A 13,398-nucleotide genomic window follows, 5' to 3' on the forward strand; every position below is an offset into this window, starting at 1 on the left:
CTCATCAGAGATGTAGAGCTCCAGGGCCAGGGCAACCTGCAGAAAGGTACAGGGAGAGAGAGAGGACACACTATGGGAGAAAGGAGACACTAAGTTTAACTGACTGTTCAGTTGATGAAGAGTCAGGAAATGGCACCGTTGCTTCAAGCCGTTTAAAATTCAAAGATTTTCAGTGATGTGAAAGAGGAATGATTTGCAGATCTTTATATTTGAGAAGTTGGAAAAAGAAAATGTTTGTTTTTGCATGATAAATGTTGATAATTTTAACTATTAATTGATCAAATTAATCAAAACTGTTGGCATCAACTAATTAGTCTGTTCTATTTAATGTAGTTTATTTGTCCAGGGTCAAATTAGCACGCAGGCCAGAGTTGGCCCGGAAAGCTCATCTTCATCTTAGACTTTTGTAAAGAAGAATAAAATGGTATAAAATTAAAGCGTATAACACTTAACTTTAGTAAATAGGATCATGTATTGTAACAATATGTTACTACACCGTAGTCTGGTGTTTAGACAGTTCACTAATTCACATTTAGGTGTGTTCATTTTCTTTTTCATTTCCAACCAAGTAAATGAAAATATGAAACTGTTAATTTGCTTACAGCTTAATATGCTGTGATAGTGGCACAAGAACATCTTCTAATACTCAGCAGTGAGAAAACAAACCAGTTGACCAGTTTTCAGCAGCCAGCTCTAATTAAAGCAGCACACAGTCCTACCTCTGTAGCCATGTAGCAAGAGGCATTAAAGAGGTACTGATGTACAGTGACTAGTGAAATGGTCCCCTTTTCGTCATGAAGCAGTGCTGTAGTATATTCTGTCATGGAATCAAAACCACAACAACTTGTGTAGCGTCTTTTGCGTACACAGTTCAGATCTGTGGGAATGCTTGATGGACTTTAATATGTAATATTTGATCATGTTTTTTATGCTTGTTGGTTGTTGGGCCAACCACTGGTGCCTTTTCCCCTGTTCGACTCCATTCTAATGATGCTGCCACGTCTCCAGATCTCAGCAATTAGGCATGTGGTAAAAGCTGTGAGAACAAGATGTTTCCCAAAAGCATGTTCCTCCTTTAGGACGAAAGAATCTTTTTCAGTTTGCTTGTTCCTGTGTACATTTTTTTAGATCTCTTATTTCAAGAATGGCAACACCTACACGAATATGCACACAGGTAACAGTGACTGAAGTAGTCAAGTTGTGGCTGTAAAACAGCTAAAAAATGAGAACACTCTCACGAGGAGTTGTGCTGATGCTCCCTCGGGTTGCAGCAGAGATGGTGTGATGAGTTTGGGGGGTGTGTTGAGGGTGTTGGAGTCGGGAAGGGAGGAACCTCCAGCAGGTCCTAACATCACCTGCTGTCATGGAGGAAGCCGACAGGAGCTCACAGCAGGTGTCTTCAGGCACCACAGTGGCTCAGAGAGGCCTAATCCAGGGTGACCTTTGTGCGTGGCGTGCATGCTGCCGCCTCTACAGCCGGCCAAGCTGGCAGAGCCGGGAGGAAGCTCTGCGCTGTGCAGTCAGGGGTGAGAAATTAACACGTCACATGTTGACACAGGGCGAGGGATGGAAGAAGGAGACAAATGGGAGGGGAAGTTGAACGTGTCTGCTAAAAAGAGCAGCAGAAGAAGGACGAGAGAGAGACTACACAAGGTTGGAATGTCTATGAATGAATACAGTGGCTTATAAAAATCTCAAGGAGCAACTGCTGTGTGGATGAATGATGGTAAAACAGCAACTGTGGAATAGAAGGAGATCGACGATCTGTGGCCAAAGTACTGCTGATGTTTTATTGACCATGTTTGTCCACATCACTATATATCCATCTATTTATGGTACCAACATAATGTGTTTTCTAACTCTACCAGACCTTGCTGTACTTGGACGTTGGCCTTGTGTTCCTAAAGGCCTGCCATGTGTTTGGGCGCCCACGGCATTCTTTATGTGGTACATTTTGTTGCAGCATGCACCATTAACAGAGAGCATGTGTGTCATTTCTGTTGCCTTGCTCTTATAGAAGATGGTGAGGTGACACAGTAATGCTCTGTTCATGTCATACTGTGCAGGTGGGAGAAGGCTGTTCACTCAGGCTCCTGGTTATAACTATGAGTGGGAGAAGTGCAGCATTTCCAATGACTGTGATATTTCATATTTGGCAAAATGAACTTCAGAAGCGTAAACAAATGTCAGGACAGCTGCTAAACCATGGAAAAAAACATCATATGAACACTTAACTTTCTAAAAACAGGGAGTATCAGGGCTGTAGTGGTGCTGGAAACTAAATTGGAAAGTTGCATGAATAGCTCCAGTTTGCAACATTTCTGTTCTTTCTATTTAGGCGACATTGTGATGGGAACTGAAATGTAGATGAATATGTGGATGAAAGTCCTGTGGAAAATGTACATGAATGGAAAGATGGTTTGGAGGAGGCTGAAAGATAAAGGAGAACAAACTGCTGCTGGAGATGTAAGATGCTGTAGCAGATTCTGGAGCCAACTGGATTTGGTTTAGTTACTCAACTCTTATCCTCGCAGACAGTTGTTAATGTCTGTATTTCAGGTAACAAAGGGAGAAAAACATTCTGGAAACTTTTAAACCAAATTATCTCAATCATATTCTGTTTGACATTTATCTTTGTGCTTCACATGTTGGAAGAATTAAAAACTCAAGAAGCACATTTAACTTTTAGTTTTTGCTGCTTTGAATGTTTTTCTTTTGGCTCCAGTTTGTGTAGAGTGACAATTGAAAACTCAAGTGAAGCGTGGTGCTCTTTGCTAAAAGCTGAGACATTTTAAATTTTTAATGCTCCCCAGACCGAGTGGTGAAAACATGTTAAGCTCCCGGTGCTGTCGGGAACATGCAACACTGCATCCTCTGCTTTGAAAATAATGAGAGAAAGAGCCAGGCGCTGTGAAAAGAGCTTCCCAGTGGACATTTAATCCCCCTCTATACACAGTCTTACTTCACGAGCTATGTTTTTATAAGCAGGTGCTTATGTGCTATGATTTTACATGTCTTGTATGCTCTTGACTTGTGCCCTGAGCTGCTCTACCCTGTGGCCACCCAGTTTAGAGATGTTTGCATGGGAGCTGGGAACCCACTAAGTCCCAGGGGAGGCCTTTGAAGCTGTGGTTGAAAGGGGCTAGGGAGGGCTAGGGAAGGCTGAGGTGGGCATGGGAGGGATCGGGAGGGCTGGCTGGGTTTGTGCCATCAGAGAGGGAAATATAAAACCTGCAGCAGGAGTTAGGTGAGGTTAGGTCAGAACCAGGTCTCCTTGAATCTCACTCAAGGATTTAGAACACGTCAAGACCAAGATCACAGAAAAGATGCTTTCTAATTGTTGAAGTGTTGGGGTTAAGCAGCACAGCTTCAGATCTACTGTGGTTTATTTGTAAAACTCTCTCTGTATGTTACAGCAGTGATCCTCAAAGCAGTCTATATATCTATTTTTATTTATTTTGTCACTAACATGTATAAGATGTTCTTGTACAATATGTGCTTATAACTAAATTAATTTATTGTAGTGTCTAATTAGAAATGAAATGTAGTAATACAAGCCTAGTGTCTAAGGGGGAGAAGGGTTGGAGCTTCCTACTGGATCAAGTGTGTCAGAATTAAGAAGGAGCAGCTAAACGATGCAAAACACAAGTTCAGAGTCAGGAAACTATTTCACTAAAGAACACATGAGCCTTCTATCTGGAAAACACTGAATGCTGTCAGACTGTTTAAACCAATCATATCGAAAGAGTTAAAATAGGGTTGAAAGAAGAATGAGGGCTGAGTGCGTCTGGTCTGCAGCTGAAGATGAAGAGGCGGAGAATGAGCGCCAGGACGGGGGTGAAGACTCGGGGGCAACTGCAGCTCACCTGGTCCTCACCTGGTCCTCACCTGGTCCTCACCTGTCTGGCTCTGTTACATAACATCATAGATAACCCTGCTGGCTTTCTTCTGTCTGTGCTCCAACATCTTGATGTTGGCAAACATTTAGTTCCAGGTGGTACAGTGTTGTGCTCCCTGCTGTGCTGAACGCTCGGCAGCGTTAATTGTGCACAGCGTGCTGATGATGCCTTGGGAGTCGTGGATGCTGCTGTTGTCTTTTGTTTATCTTGAGCCTGTTTCCCAGCTAACTGGGTTTGGGGAAGTCTGTGGTATCGGACCGATAACGCAGCTGTTAATGCAGTGAAAACGCACTGAGGGACGACTGTCTGAGCAGCAAGGCTCTGTGGTGTTGTACACGTTGTACATTAAAGTGGTATTTGGGTTTTAGAGCCTGGCTGACAGTGAATGTGTCACAAAATTCTTTCAGTTTGTTTATTAAAGAACTTGGACCACAATTTGAACTGGCATCTCTAAGTGGAAAAATCTTCTCTGCTGGAGAAACTGTGACAATATTTTATTTATGGGCCTACAGACTCTATGCTACTAAGATATTCAGTTATATGTTAATGTTGGCCAGTAATATTAGAAGCACAGTTTGTGTTTGCACTGTACAGAGCAGCTCGGACTGAATTAACTCCGTTTCATTTTCGATGCTTTGTGGTGTCAAACAGTGCAGTAAAATATTTGTTGACTGTTGCTTGTTTTTGTTAAATGCCAGATCAATTTGTTTCACCTTTTTCATTTTATGTTCGTGGGCAGCGAAACACATTTTGAATTTTGAGCGAGATGTTGTAGCAGTTTTTACTGATGATCATTATTAGTACTGTTCTGGTACAGCCTGTTAAAACTTTCAGCCTTTTAAAACGTATTCCCATCATGACCCCAGACTTTGTCAGGTTGAATTACAGGACACAGTGTAACAAACAAACAAGAGCGACTTCTTAAATTAATGTAGCAGTGCAGCTGTAAAAGTGTTGTTTTAGTACATTACTGAATATCCAGAAAGAAAGACGGCATGTGGTTCTACTGTATATACATGTGGTCAGACAATGTATAAAACATTAAGCACAGCTAGTGAGGGGCTCAGCACACAGACTGGCCCAAAGAAACCAGAAACAGGAGCTGGTTTTATCTGAAATAACCAGTTTCTCTCTGCTCTTAACTGTCCTCTGCCTTCCCCCTCTCTTTACCTCATCTCTCATTGGTTGTCTCCCCCCACCCCCAGGGCATCAGCAGTCTGTTCAGCTCTCTGAAGGTGGTCCGCCTGCTGCGTCTGGGCCGGGTGGCCAGGAAGCTGGACCACTACCTGGAGTACGGTGCTGCTGTTCTGGTCCTGTTGGTCTGCGTGTTCGGATTAGTGGCCCACTGGCTCGCCTGCATCTGGTAAACAGGGTTTTTTTTTTTTTAATGCTATTTACAGCCACTGAGGGAAGGTTTTCTCATTTCCTCACAGTTTAATGCCATTTAAAGGCTCCTGCTGGGAATGTACCCATTTTCCTCACTGTTCCTGTTTGGTTGTGTATGCTAACACGGCTCCTGCCTCTTCAGCTGTACGTTACGAAACATATGCTGCTGTTTGAGTTGTTTCCTTTTGTCTCACAGCACTGACTCGTCTGTTAACTGTAGCAAATGAGCAATAATAATAATAATGATTATTATTTACCATTTGTGCTATCTAAAAACAGAGAGCCATTTAAAATCATGCTTTACTCCCCAACATTAAATACACCAGCAGTATACTTATGATGCATTACTGTCCTTTTCATACCTCCAATGCTGCATTAAGTTTTGAAAACCAAAATGAAAAATCATAGTCATCTTATAGGCTATAATAAGTGAATGTGAGCCTTGACAGACCAAAGTGAAGCCCTGGATGTTGTTTATGCTCATCAGTCTGCTCTTACATTAAGGATTAATGGTTTTAATAACTATATTTAAGGTTTGCTCAAGTGGCTCATCACATATTGTTGAAATAAGGTTGAGGTAATAAATTCAGAGATTTACGGGGGTCTGAGGTGATGTTAGGATCTGTGTCCATAAATAAAAGAAGGGTTCAAGCATTTCAAGTGTGGATGTAAGTGAATTTTGTCCTGCACTTTTCTACTCAGCATCTCTGTCACTGACATGTTTCATTTATTTCCTGGTCATTTGTTCTGCTTTTTACCTTTTGATGGGAAAACCGCTGTCTCGATTATGTTTGCATCTTGAGTCCTACATGTGCTCTACGAGCTTAGACTTGACAGGTCTAGTGCTGAGTCAGGGTTTTTCATTCGGTTGACAAAAGTGATTTTGCAGAGATGTTGCAAATACAGCTCCACAGGCTTTTTACACAGGAGCTCGTTGCATAATATAGGCAGAATATGAGCAGTCATGTAGTGAAAAGAGATTGTAAAGAAGACTTATAAACAGGGGACCTCTAATGATGAAAGGAAACTAGTCCACAGTCTGGGCGCAACAATACATCACTCCTGCAAATAAACAGCGAACAGGATGAAAGCAGTGATTCGTCAGTAGATCTGAGGCGTCTTGAGGAGAATAGTAATGCTTGTTTCTCCCTGACTTTTGCTCAGACCTGAATTGGATGTAACAGTTTGGTTAAAGTTCTGCTGTTATTCCAGCTAAACACTGAAATTCAGATGTCATCCTCAACAGGTACAGCATTGGAGACTACGAGGTCATCGACGAGGCCACCAACACCATCAAGAAGGACAGCTGGCTCTACCAGCTGGCTATTAACATTGGATCACCTTATCGCTACAACACCAGCGGCTCTGGCCAGTTGGAGGGCGGCCCCGGCAAGGGCTCTCTGTACATCACCTCTCTGTATTTCACCATGACCAGCCTGACAACCATCGGCTTCGGCAACATCGCCCCCACCACGGACGGGGAGAAAATCTTCTCTGTGGCCATGATGATGGTGGGATGTAAGTATGAGACAGCTGGTTTCTGTATCTGTTGTTGTGGCTTTGGTCACTGTGGAGACTGAAACACAGGAGTCCGTGTCCACTCAGTAGGTCTCACTCTGCTGCCCTGAGAGATGACTGAAGGAGCTGCTCTGAGGGAGCACTGCTAGAGCTTTAATCATGTTTAACGCTGTGTGAAAGTGCCAGACCTTGTTGTGCTGTGTTTCCACCATCAGAACCTAAACAGTGGTATATTTTGCCGACTTCTTGGCTCTTTCTCTTGTACCGACATCAGACCAACATATTCTCATCTGCATGCTCAGTATCGCAGGCAGAAAGCACATTCATACTCCACACAGGATGGATATCTGGTGTATTAAGAGATAGATACAGAGCATTGCTCACCGGGTGCAACTTCTCTGCAGGATTTTGTGTTTTGGGGCCATTCTTTGGCTGAGCTGCTGATTCCGGGCACACAGGAATTGTATATATAATATAATGACAAGCGTACTGGGCTCACTGAGACTTTTCATTACTTAAATGGTCATAGTGAATATTTTTGAGCCTTAGTAAAATGTTTCACAGGTCTTTCTTTATGGAATCATTGTGATTGGGAGATAGTTAATGAGGATGTAGTTGAGTGACCTGCTGGTGAACAGTGGTTCAGGACTGTTTAATGAATCAGAGCCACACTTTGGACTCACTGTTGCATCAAAAATTCAGCATTACACACAAGTTAACTCTAAATATCATTTCTTTTAGCTCGACAGCTTGTAAAGCTCTAAATCGCAAATAATATTTTCTGCGTCCACATAGTGACGCCTATCTCATCTTGATAATCATCACCACCACACTCCTGCTATCTAACATCAACTGCTGCACTAAGACAGTCTAGCGGTTACCCCAACAGCAAGCTTTAAGTTGTGAAAGCACCAGGCTGTTTCTATGGAGTGAAAATAATGGGCACTGTTAATAGGCAGCATCGGAGGCTGCACAACAGGAAACGCCATAGTGATGATGGAAGCAGGAGGTAGCTGAAGCGAATAATGGAAAGCAGCATGCGCCACACGTGATTATTGGCAAACTGTCTCCCTGTGGTTAATCTGAGAAATCATGTGAACAAAAGAGGGACAGGATGGTATTAATGTTTAACCTACAACCAAGGTTTTTGTCTTGTGTGAAATTTTCACTTTGAGTCAAAACATTTTGCATTTTAAGATAAAGACTTGTTCACAGGGTCAGTTCATCAGGCTTCCTCTTAATAGTCTTTGTATCATGGAGACTGGTGTCCCATCCCAGTCTTGCCATTAATGCTGCTTCTACACTAACCACAGTCTTTTAATAACTTGACTTGAGTTGACCTGTGCACACGGTATAGAGTAAAAGAGAGAATTTTAACAACATTTACTGAATCCCAATTCCCTCAAATGCATCCATGTTTCCCTCACTTGCATCTTTCCTTGTGTCTTAGTCCTGCTAATATAACATACAAGGAAAAGAGGTGAGGAGACAGGAACCGAGGAAACTCGTTTTAACTGACATGAGACGTGACTCATCCAATCATAACCTAATTCGATCCTTCACGTGACTCATCCAATCATAACCTAATTTCTGATAAATGAGGGTGTCAGTCCCTAACAAACGTCTGCAAAGGATGCATTTGTGTATCCAGCCTGCTCACGCCTCGGTCCTCGGAGGAGAAATAAGAGCTTTGGGACGTCATGTACCTTCATCGTGGCCGACTAGAACGACTTCCAGGCCGAGTGAAGATCAAGGACAAAGGAATGATGAAATAAGGGAATTGGGATTCACCTGTAGACATGAAACATTTTCCAGGGGTTTCCAGAGTTTTGAAATTCGGTCCTTGTTTGTGGTCGTAGGACTGACGAGTAACCAGGTAAATGTAGCGATGATGGAATTGTCATATAACTTCTTGAAACTGGTTTCTCAAAAAAATATACATGCATCTGTGGCGTTGTTGTAGACGGACCAACTGTTAGACCAGCTCTCATTTGTCAAGATACTCAGACATTTGTACGCGTTCACACACTTTAACTTTGTCTGACATGTCAAACGTCTCACATCCGTGTGTGAAGATGTGATGGAGCTTTTGTAGATACAAAGATGATATCAGTGCTTTTCTAGCTTTGAGGGTAGAGGATTCTGGGATGTCAAGGTGCTTCTGGTGTCGAATGAAGGCGATAAATCTATATTTGTGGTTTTAACAGTATCTTGTGTTGTTGGTGTAACAATCTCTAGGTTCTAAATTCTGCTTAGGAAGATGTGTGTTTTTCCAAAAGTGGAAATTATCACAAAAGCCTTTCTTCCTGGTGTTCTTGCTGTCTCTCTGCTGGTCTGATACAGCTTTTGTAACAATGTCTACATCCTGGAGGAAAAGTTACTTTCAGTGCATCAATTATTAAACTGTATGCACAGTCTGCAAAACTGAGACTACACTGATTCCTACACTGACTGGAGGCTTTGACAGAGGAATAACAAACAGAGCAGCGGTTTATTTGTTGTTATTGAGGTTAAACAGATACAGTGTGCAGCCAGAACTGACCTGGTTAAATCAAATGGTCGCAGTGGACAGTTAGTCGTGTCTCTACAACATGTAATTCTTTGCTTTAATGTTTGCAGCTTGAACTAGGGTAAAAAAGAGAGTCCTGACCCTTCAGACTCACCAGAACCTGGAATCTTGTACCTGCCTTGTATCTGACAGTTTAGTTTTAATGTGGCGACAGATAGTTTGTCAGTTTTTGCCTACAAGCTTCCTGCCTTTGGGCCGACGGGGATGTACATTATTCAACACATTTGATTTTCTCAAACAGTCGTGAGGAGTGCTCGTTTGATCTGTTGTGCACATGTGAGCCTGCTGATGTGGAACCACCTTAGATTTGTTTTCCATTCACTAAACCAGGAAGCTATTCCCAGAAAACTCTGCTGCACCATGGGAATCGTAGTGTTCCTGCTTCTAATGACTATTTATTCTCAGTGCAGTGTGTTTTAGGAGGAAGTCTAAAAATGGCTCAGGGGTAATTAATTCTGTTTCATGTAGGAAAGAAACAGTTACACACAAAAGTTCCCTCAGACATTCAAACATGTTATGTTTAATGTCCTCCTTCAGTGCCCAAAAGACTTTATGCCTTAAATTATCATTTAACCTGTCTTTTGTTTGTCTCCGTTGCATTCTGGTCTCTTTGTTGCCATGAGGTTCCCTGCACAGTGCAGCTGCATGCACAGCTGCAGTCCAACCGTCCCTTAACCACAGGGTGTAGGCCTGGTCTAAACATTGGTAGGAATCCACAACAGCGCCCCCCTCCCGCTCCAGTTCCCCAATACAGGACATGACTACCCACTCTAGCCTTAGACATTAAACTGGATCCTGTTAGAAAAAACCTCATAAGAAGTCCTTAACATGACACTGTTGAGAAACAGAACAGCAGTATCAGTTAAATGAAGTTGCACTGACTGAACTCTGGACATTGCAACATGCTAAGATTTTACACCAGGCCTCTGTAGTCAAAGCAAAAGCCTTCTCCACAGGAAAACTACAGCTCACGCCGGTGTGAGGCGGGTCTGCTTCTGACCAGACCCACACTGCCTCCTGAACTCTAAGTTTAGTGTAATGCCTGTTTTGAGCACAACTGAAACATGTACTGTTTTTTTTTTTTGCTGTACTCTGTGACTTGTTTCTATAATGGCTCTTTGATAATGGTTGATACTTTAGCACAGTGAACCATGTCCTGCTATCAACTACAGCTGCTAGAAATCCATCATTGTCAGAGCTTGGCCAGTTTTCTACAGAAAGGAGAAGCTTAAACCACACACGCTGAGAGTCCAGAAACAGAAGGCGTATGGCCACTGGTTATTTATACGAATGTTCAAGTGTTTTCATATCTTGTCTTAAAGTGTTTGGCAGGATATACCAAAGCTGCTCATGTAGCAGGTGTCAAGCCAAGTTTCACTGTGCCAAAACTCCAGAGGCTCCTGCCTGTGGAAAGTGTTGAGACTTGGCCATTGTTCTAGCACCAACAAGCCTTTTTTTGATATCAGTCACTTGGTGAGAGGAGGCATTTTAAAAGAGCTGAATTTTGGAACAGTGGTTTTTGTCCCAGTCTGATGTGTCCCTGCTCTGGAGTTTAGCATCGGGGCCAAGCCTGAGCCTCACTGGGTTCCCCATATTGTTTGTTCCTGGCAAACAAACAGTAAACAGCCTTAACTCGCTAGTAAACAATACAGAGACACGATGTGCTGTTCAGTGTCTGCTCAGTCTGGCTGTGACTGATAGCATTCTTGGCGCGGCAGAGCATCACAGGTCTCGGTGAGCGGGCGCCAACAGTGATTCTGGCAAACGCAGTCCGGTCATTGTGCTTCCAGATTTTTCTGTGACACTGACGAGATGTTGCCACATGAAGCTGTAAAGCTTCCGCAGAGAGAAAAATAACTTGGTAGCACTTTCTGTCAAGCAGTGGTGGAAAGTAACATTTACTCTTTACTGTACTTAAGTTAAATTTTAAGGTGTTTGTACTCCACTTGAGCATTTTCATTTGCTGCTACTTCAGCAACTAAAGGTTGATTGTGTTCAGGCCACGCCAGGCTTAGTTTGAAGGCAATGAGTTTGGCTGCTTTATCAGAGACGGACAAATTAATGAGCTCCAGGTACATGGTTGTTGCTATATGTCCCAAGAAAGGTCAGCAAGGTGGAAGGTTCAGTGACAGGCTACGTGTCTGGATCTCTACAGGTCTACGGCCTATTTAAGGGTTGTGAATGGCCTAAAAAACAACAGAAGGTCAACAAACTAAAATGTTTGCAGACCTGGCAGTGATGTGTTCATCTATCCTGAAAGAAAAGCCACTGCTCACTTAAAGGTAATACCACACTTGCTTGATTTCTGGCAGACTGATCATAACCAATACTGCCGGTTGACAGACGAGAGCAGAGCCTGAACAATAGAAAGAACACTGTGGACCAGGTTTGACAACACCTATCAAAGCCACTGTTTATGGTCTCAGCGAGAGAGCGCAGGTAATAAGACAAACACAGTGGGATCATCTTGTTTTACTTGTTGACCCTGCCTGAGCCACTTCCCATCTGACTGTTTGTCCTCTGTTCTTCTGTCTGTTCATCTGTCTGCCTGAAAGTCAGTCTGTCAACTGTCTGCTGTTGTCTAATCGACCCAGACTGAGCCAGAGGACAGTGGTGTACGCAGACATCTGAATGACTCTACTTCCTATTAGTGTGATGGAGGCCAATCTGCACGGCTCCTCCTCTGTCCCTCCCTCTGTCCGTCTCCCCCAGTTGTCCTCTTACATGTCTTACACTCTGTTTGTCACAAGACGGTTCAGGATTAATGAGCCATTTAACTGCATCTGTGACCTCGGCTAAGAGCCGGACTCGTGCACACTTCCCTGTTAATCTGATCACAGTCGATTCATAAGAACACATTCAGGAGAAACGCACATTGGTACCAGGACAGAGACACACACAGAGGACATTAACACATAAAATGTATAACCCTGTGAAACTTTGATCAGCACCTTTAAAGAGCGATTAGCATAATAGCCCATTGTAATTACCTTGTCATTAAGTCATATGTAATCATCTCATTGCATTAACATTGTAAAGGTGTCGTGCTGTTTCATGGCTGATCCCGCCCTCGGCTCACCTGATCTCAGCCCACATGGTTTATGTATAAAACTGTTTTTACAAATGATCCGTAGTATTTACACCGTCCTCCACCTGTGCTGACAGTTTGAGCTAAAATCATAGAATTGTGTAAATGTCATCCGGCCGTTTGCTATGTAACAAATTAAACATCTTATTTTCAGGTAACTGCATCTAACATTGCACAGGAAATGTTATATTACTAAATTAAGACAGGACAGTAAAAGGAAGGTAAAAACCAAAGTGACTTCTTCTCTTGGACTGTACATTGTACAAATTTGACCTTCTCCTTCCCCAGCAGCTCAAGTAGCGTCTCAACATGAATTCTCCATATATCAACTCCAGTATTACCACAGTGACCCTTTTTCACCAGCAGATTTTCAGTGCAGTCACTACACTTACAGGATAGGTGTAAACAGTATCATTTAAAGGATCTGTAAAACATTCACAGAGCAGCAGAAGTGATTTAATGCAAAAGGACTGTTTTCCCCTTATTTCTGTGTTGCTGCAAAGTCAGCAACACAAATGCCAAAGGCACGTGGAGCACTTGTTCAGCCATTATGCTCCCGCTCGTGCAGCACTTCTGAAGCCCACAGCTGTACTGTAGTGTGCAGCAACAGAGCAGCTGGTCACGGCAGATTACTGCATCTGTTAACTCAGCTTTAAGTCACTTCAGGTTTTATTTATGTAGCCCGATATCACAAATGCTCCGCAAAGGGCTTTACAGTCTGTAGAACATACAACACACCCTCAGACTGTTTAAGGGAAAACCCACTTTAACAAGAAAAAAATGGAGGAAACCTGAGTAGCAGCCTGCGGAGCTACACCTCAGGATGTCTTGACCAAAAACCAGCACGACAGCCTCTGCTCTGTAAAAGTGATGGATAGCAGCTCGGAGCGCTCTTCTTCTCTTCACATGGGGAATCGAAAGAAGACTGTTTCATTCAA

At 42.9% G+C, this 13,398-nt stretch overlaps 1 protein-coding gene across 4 annotated transcripts in view; it reads left to right on the forward strand.

The window, feature by feature from the left end:
- The window catches only part of kcnh5b (potassium voltage-gated channel, subfamily H (eag-related), member 5b), a 119,345-nt gene that overhangs the window by 37,240 nt on the left and 68,707 nt on the right, over nt 1-13,398 (forward strand). For all 4 annotated transcript variants that reach the window (XM_020611583.1, XM_020611584.1, XM_020611580.1 and 1 more), the window contains 2 exons: nt 5,105-5,262; nt 6,532-6,803. In XM_020611583.1, the coding sequence (XP_020467239.1) occupies nt 5,105-5,262; nt 6,532-6,803 (430 nt within the window). The remainder of the gene's footprint in view (nt 1-5,104; nt 5,263-6,531; nt 6,804-13,398) is intronic.

The sequence above is a fragment of the Monopterus albus genome, unplaced genomic scaffold, assembly GCF_001952655.1.
Source record: "Monopterus albus unplaced genomic scaffold, M_albus_1.0 scaffold115.1, whole genome shotgun sequence".
In the NCBI taxonomy this organism is placed as follows: Eukaryota; Metazoa; Chordata; class Actinopteri; order Synbranchiformes; family Synbranchidae; genus Monopterus; species Monopterus albus.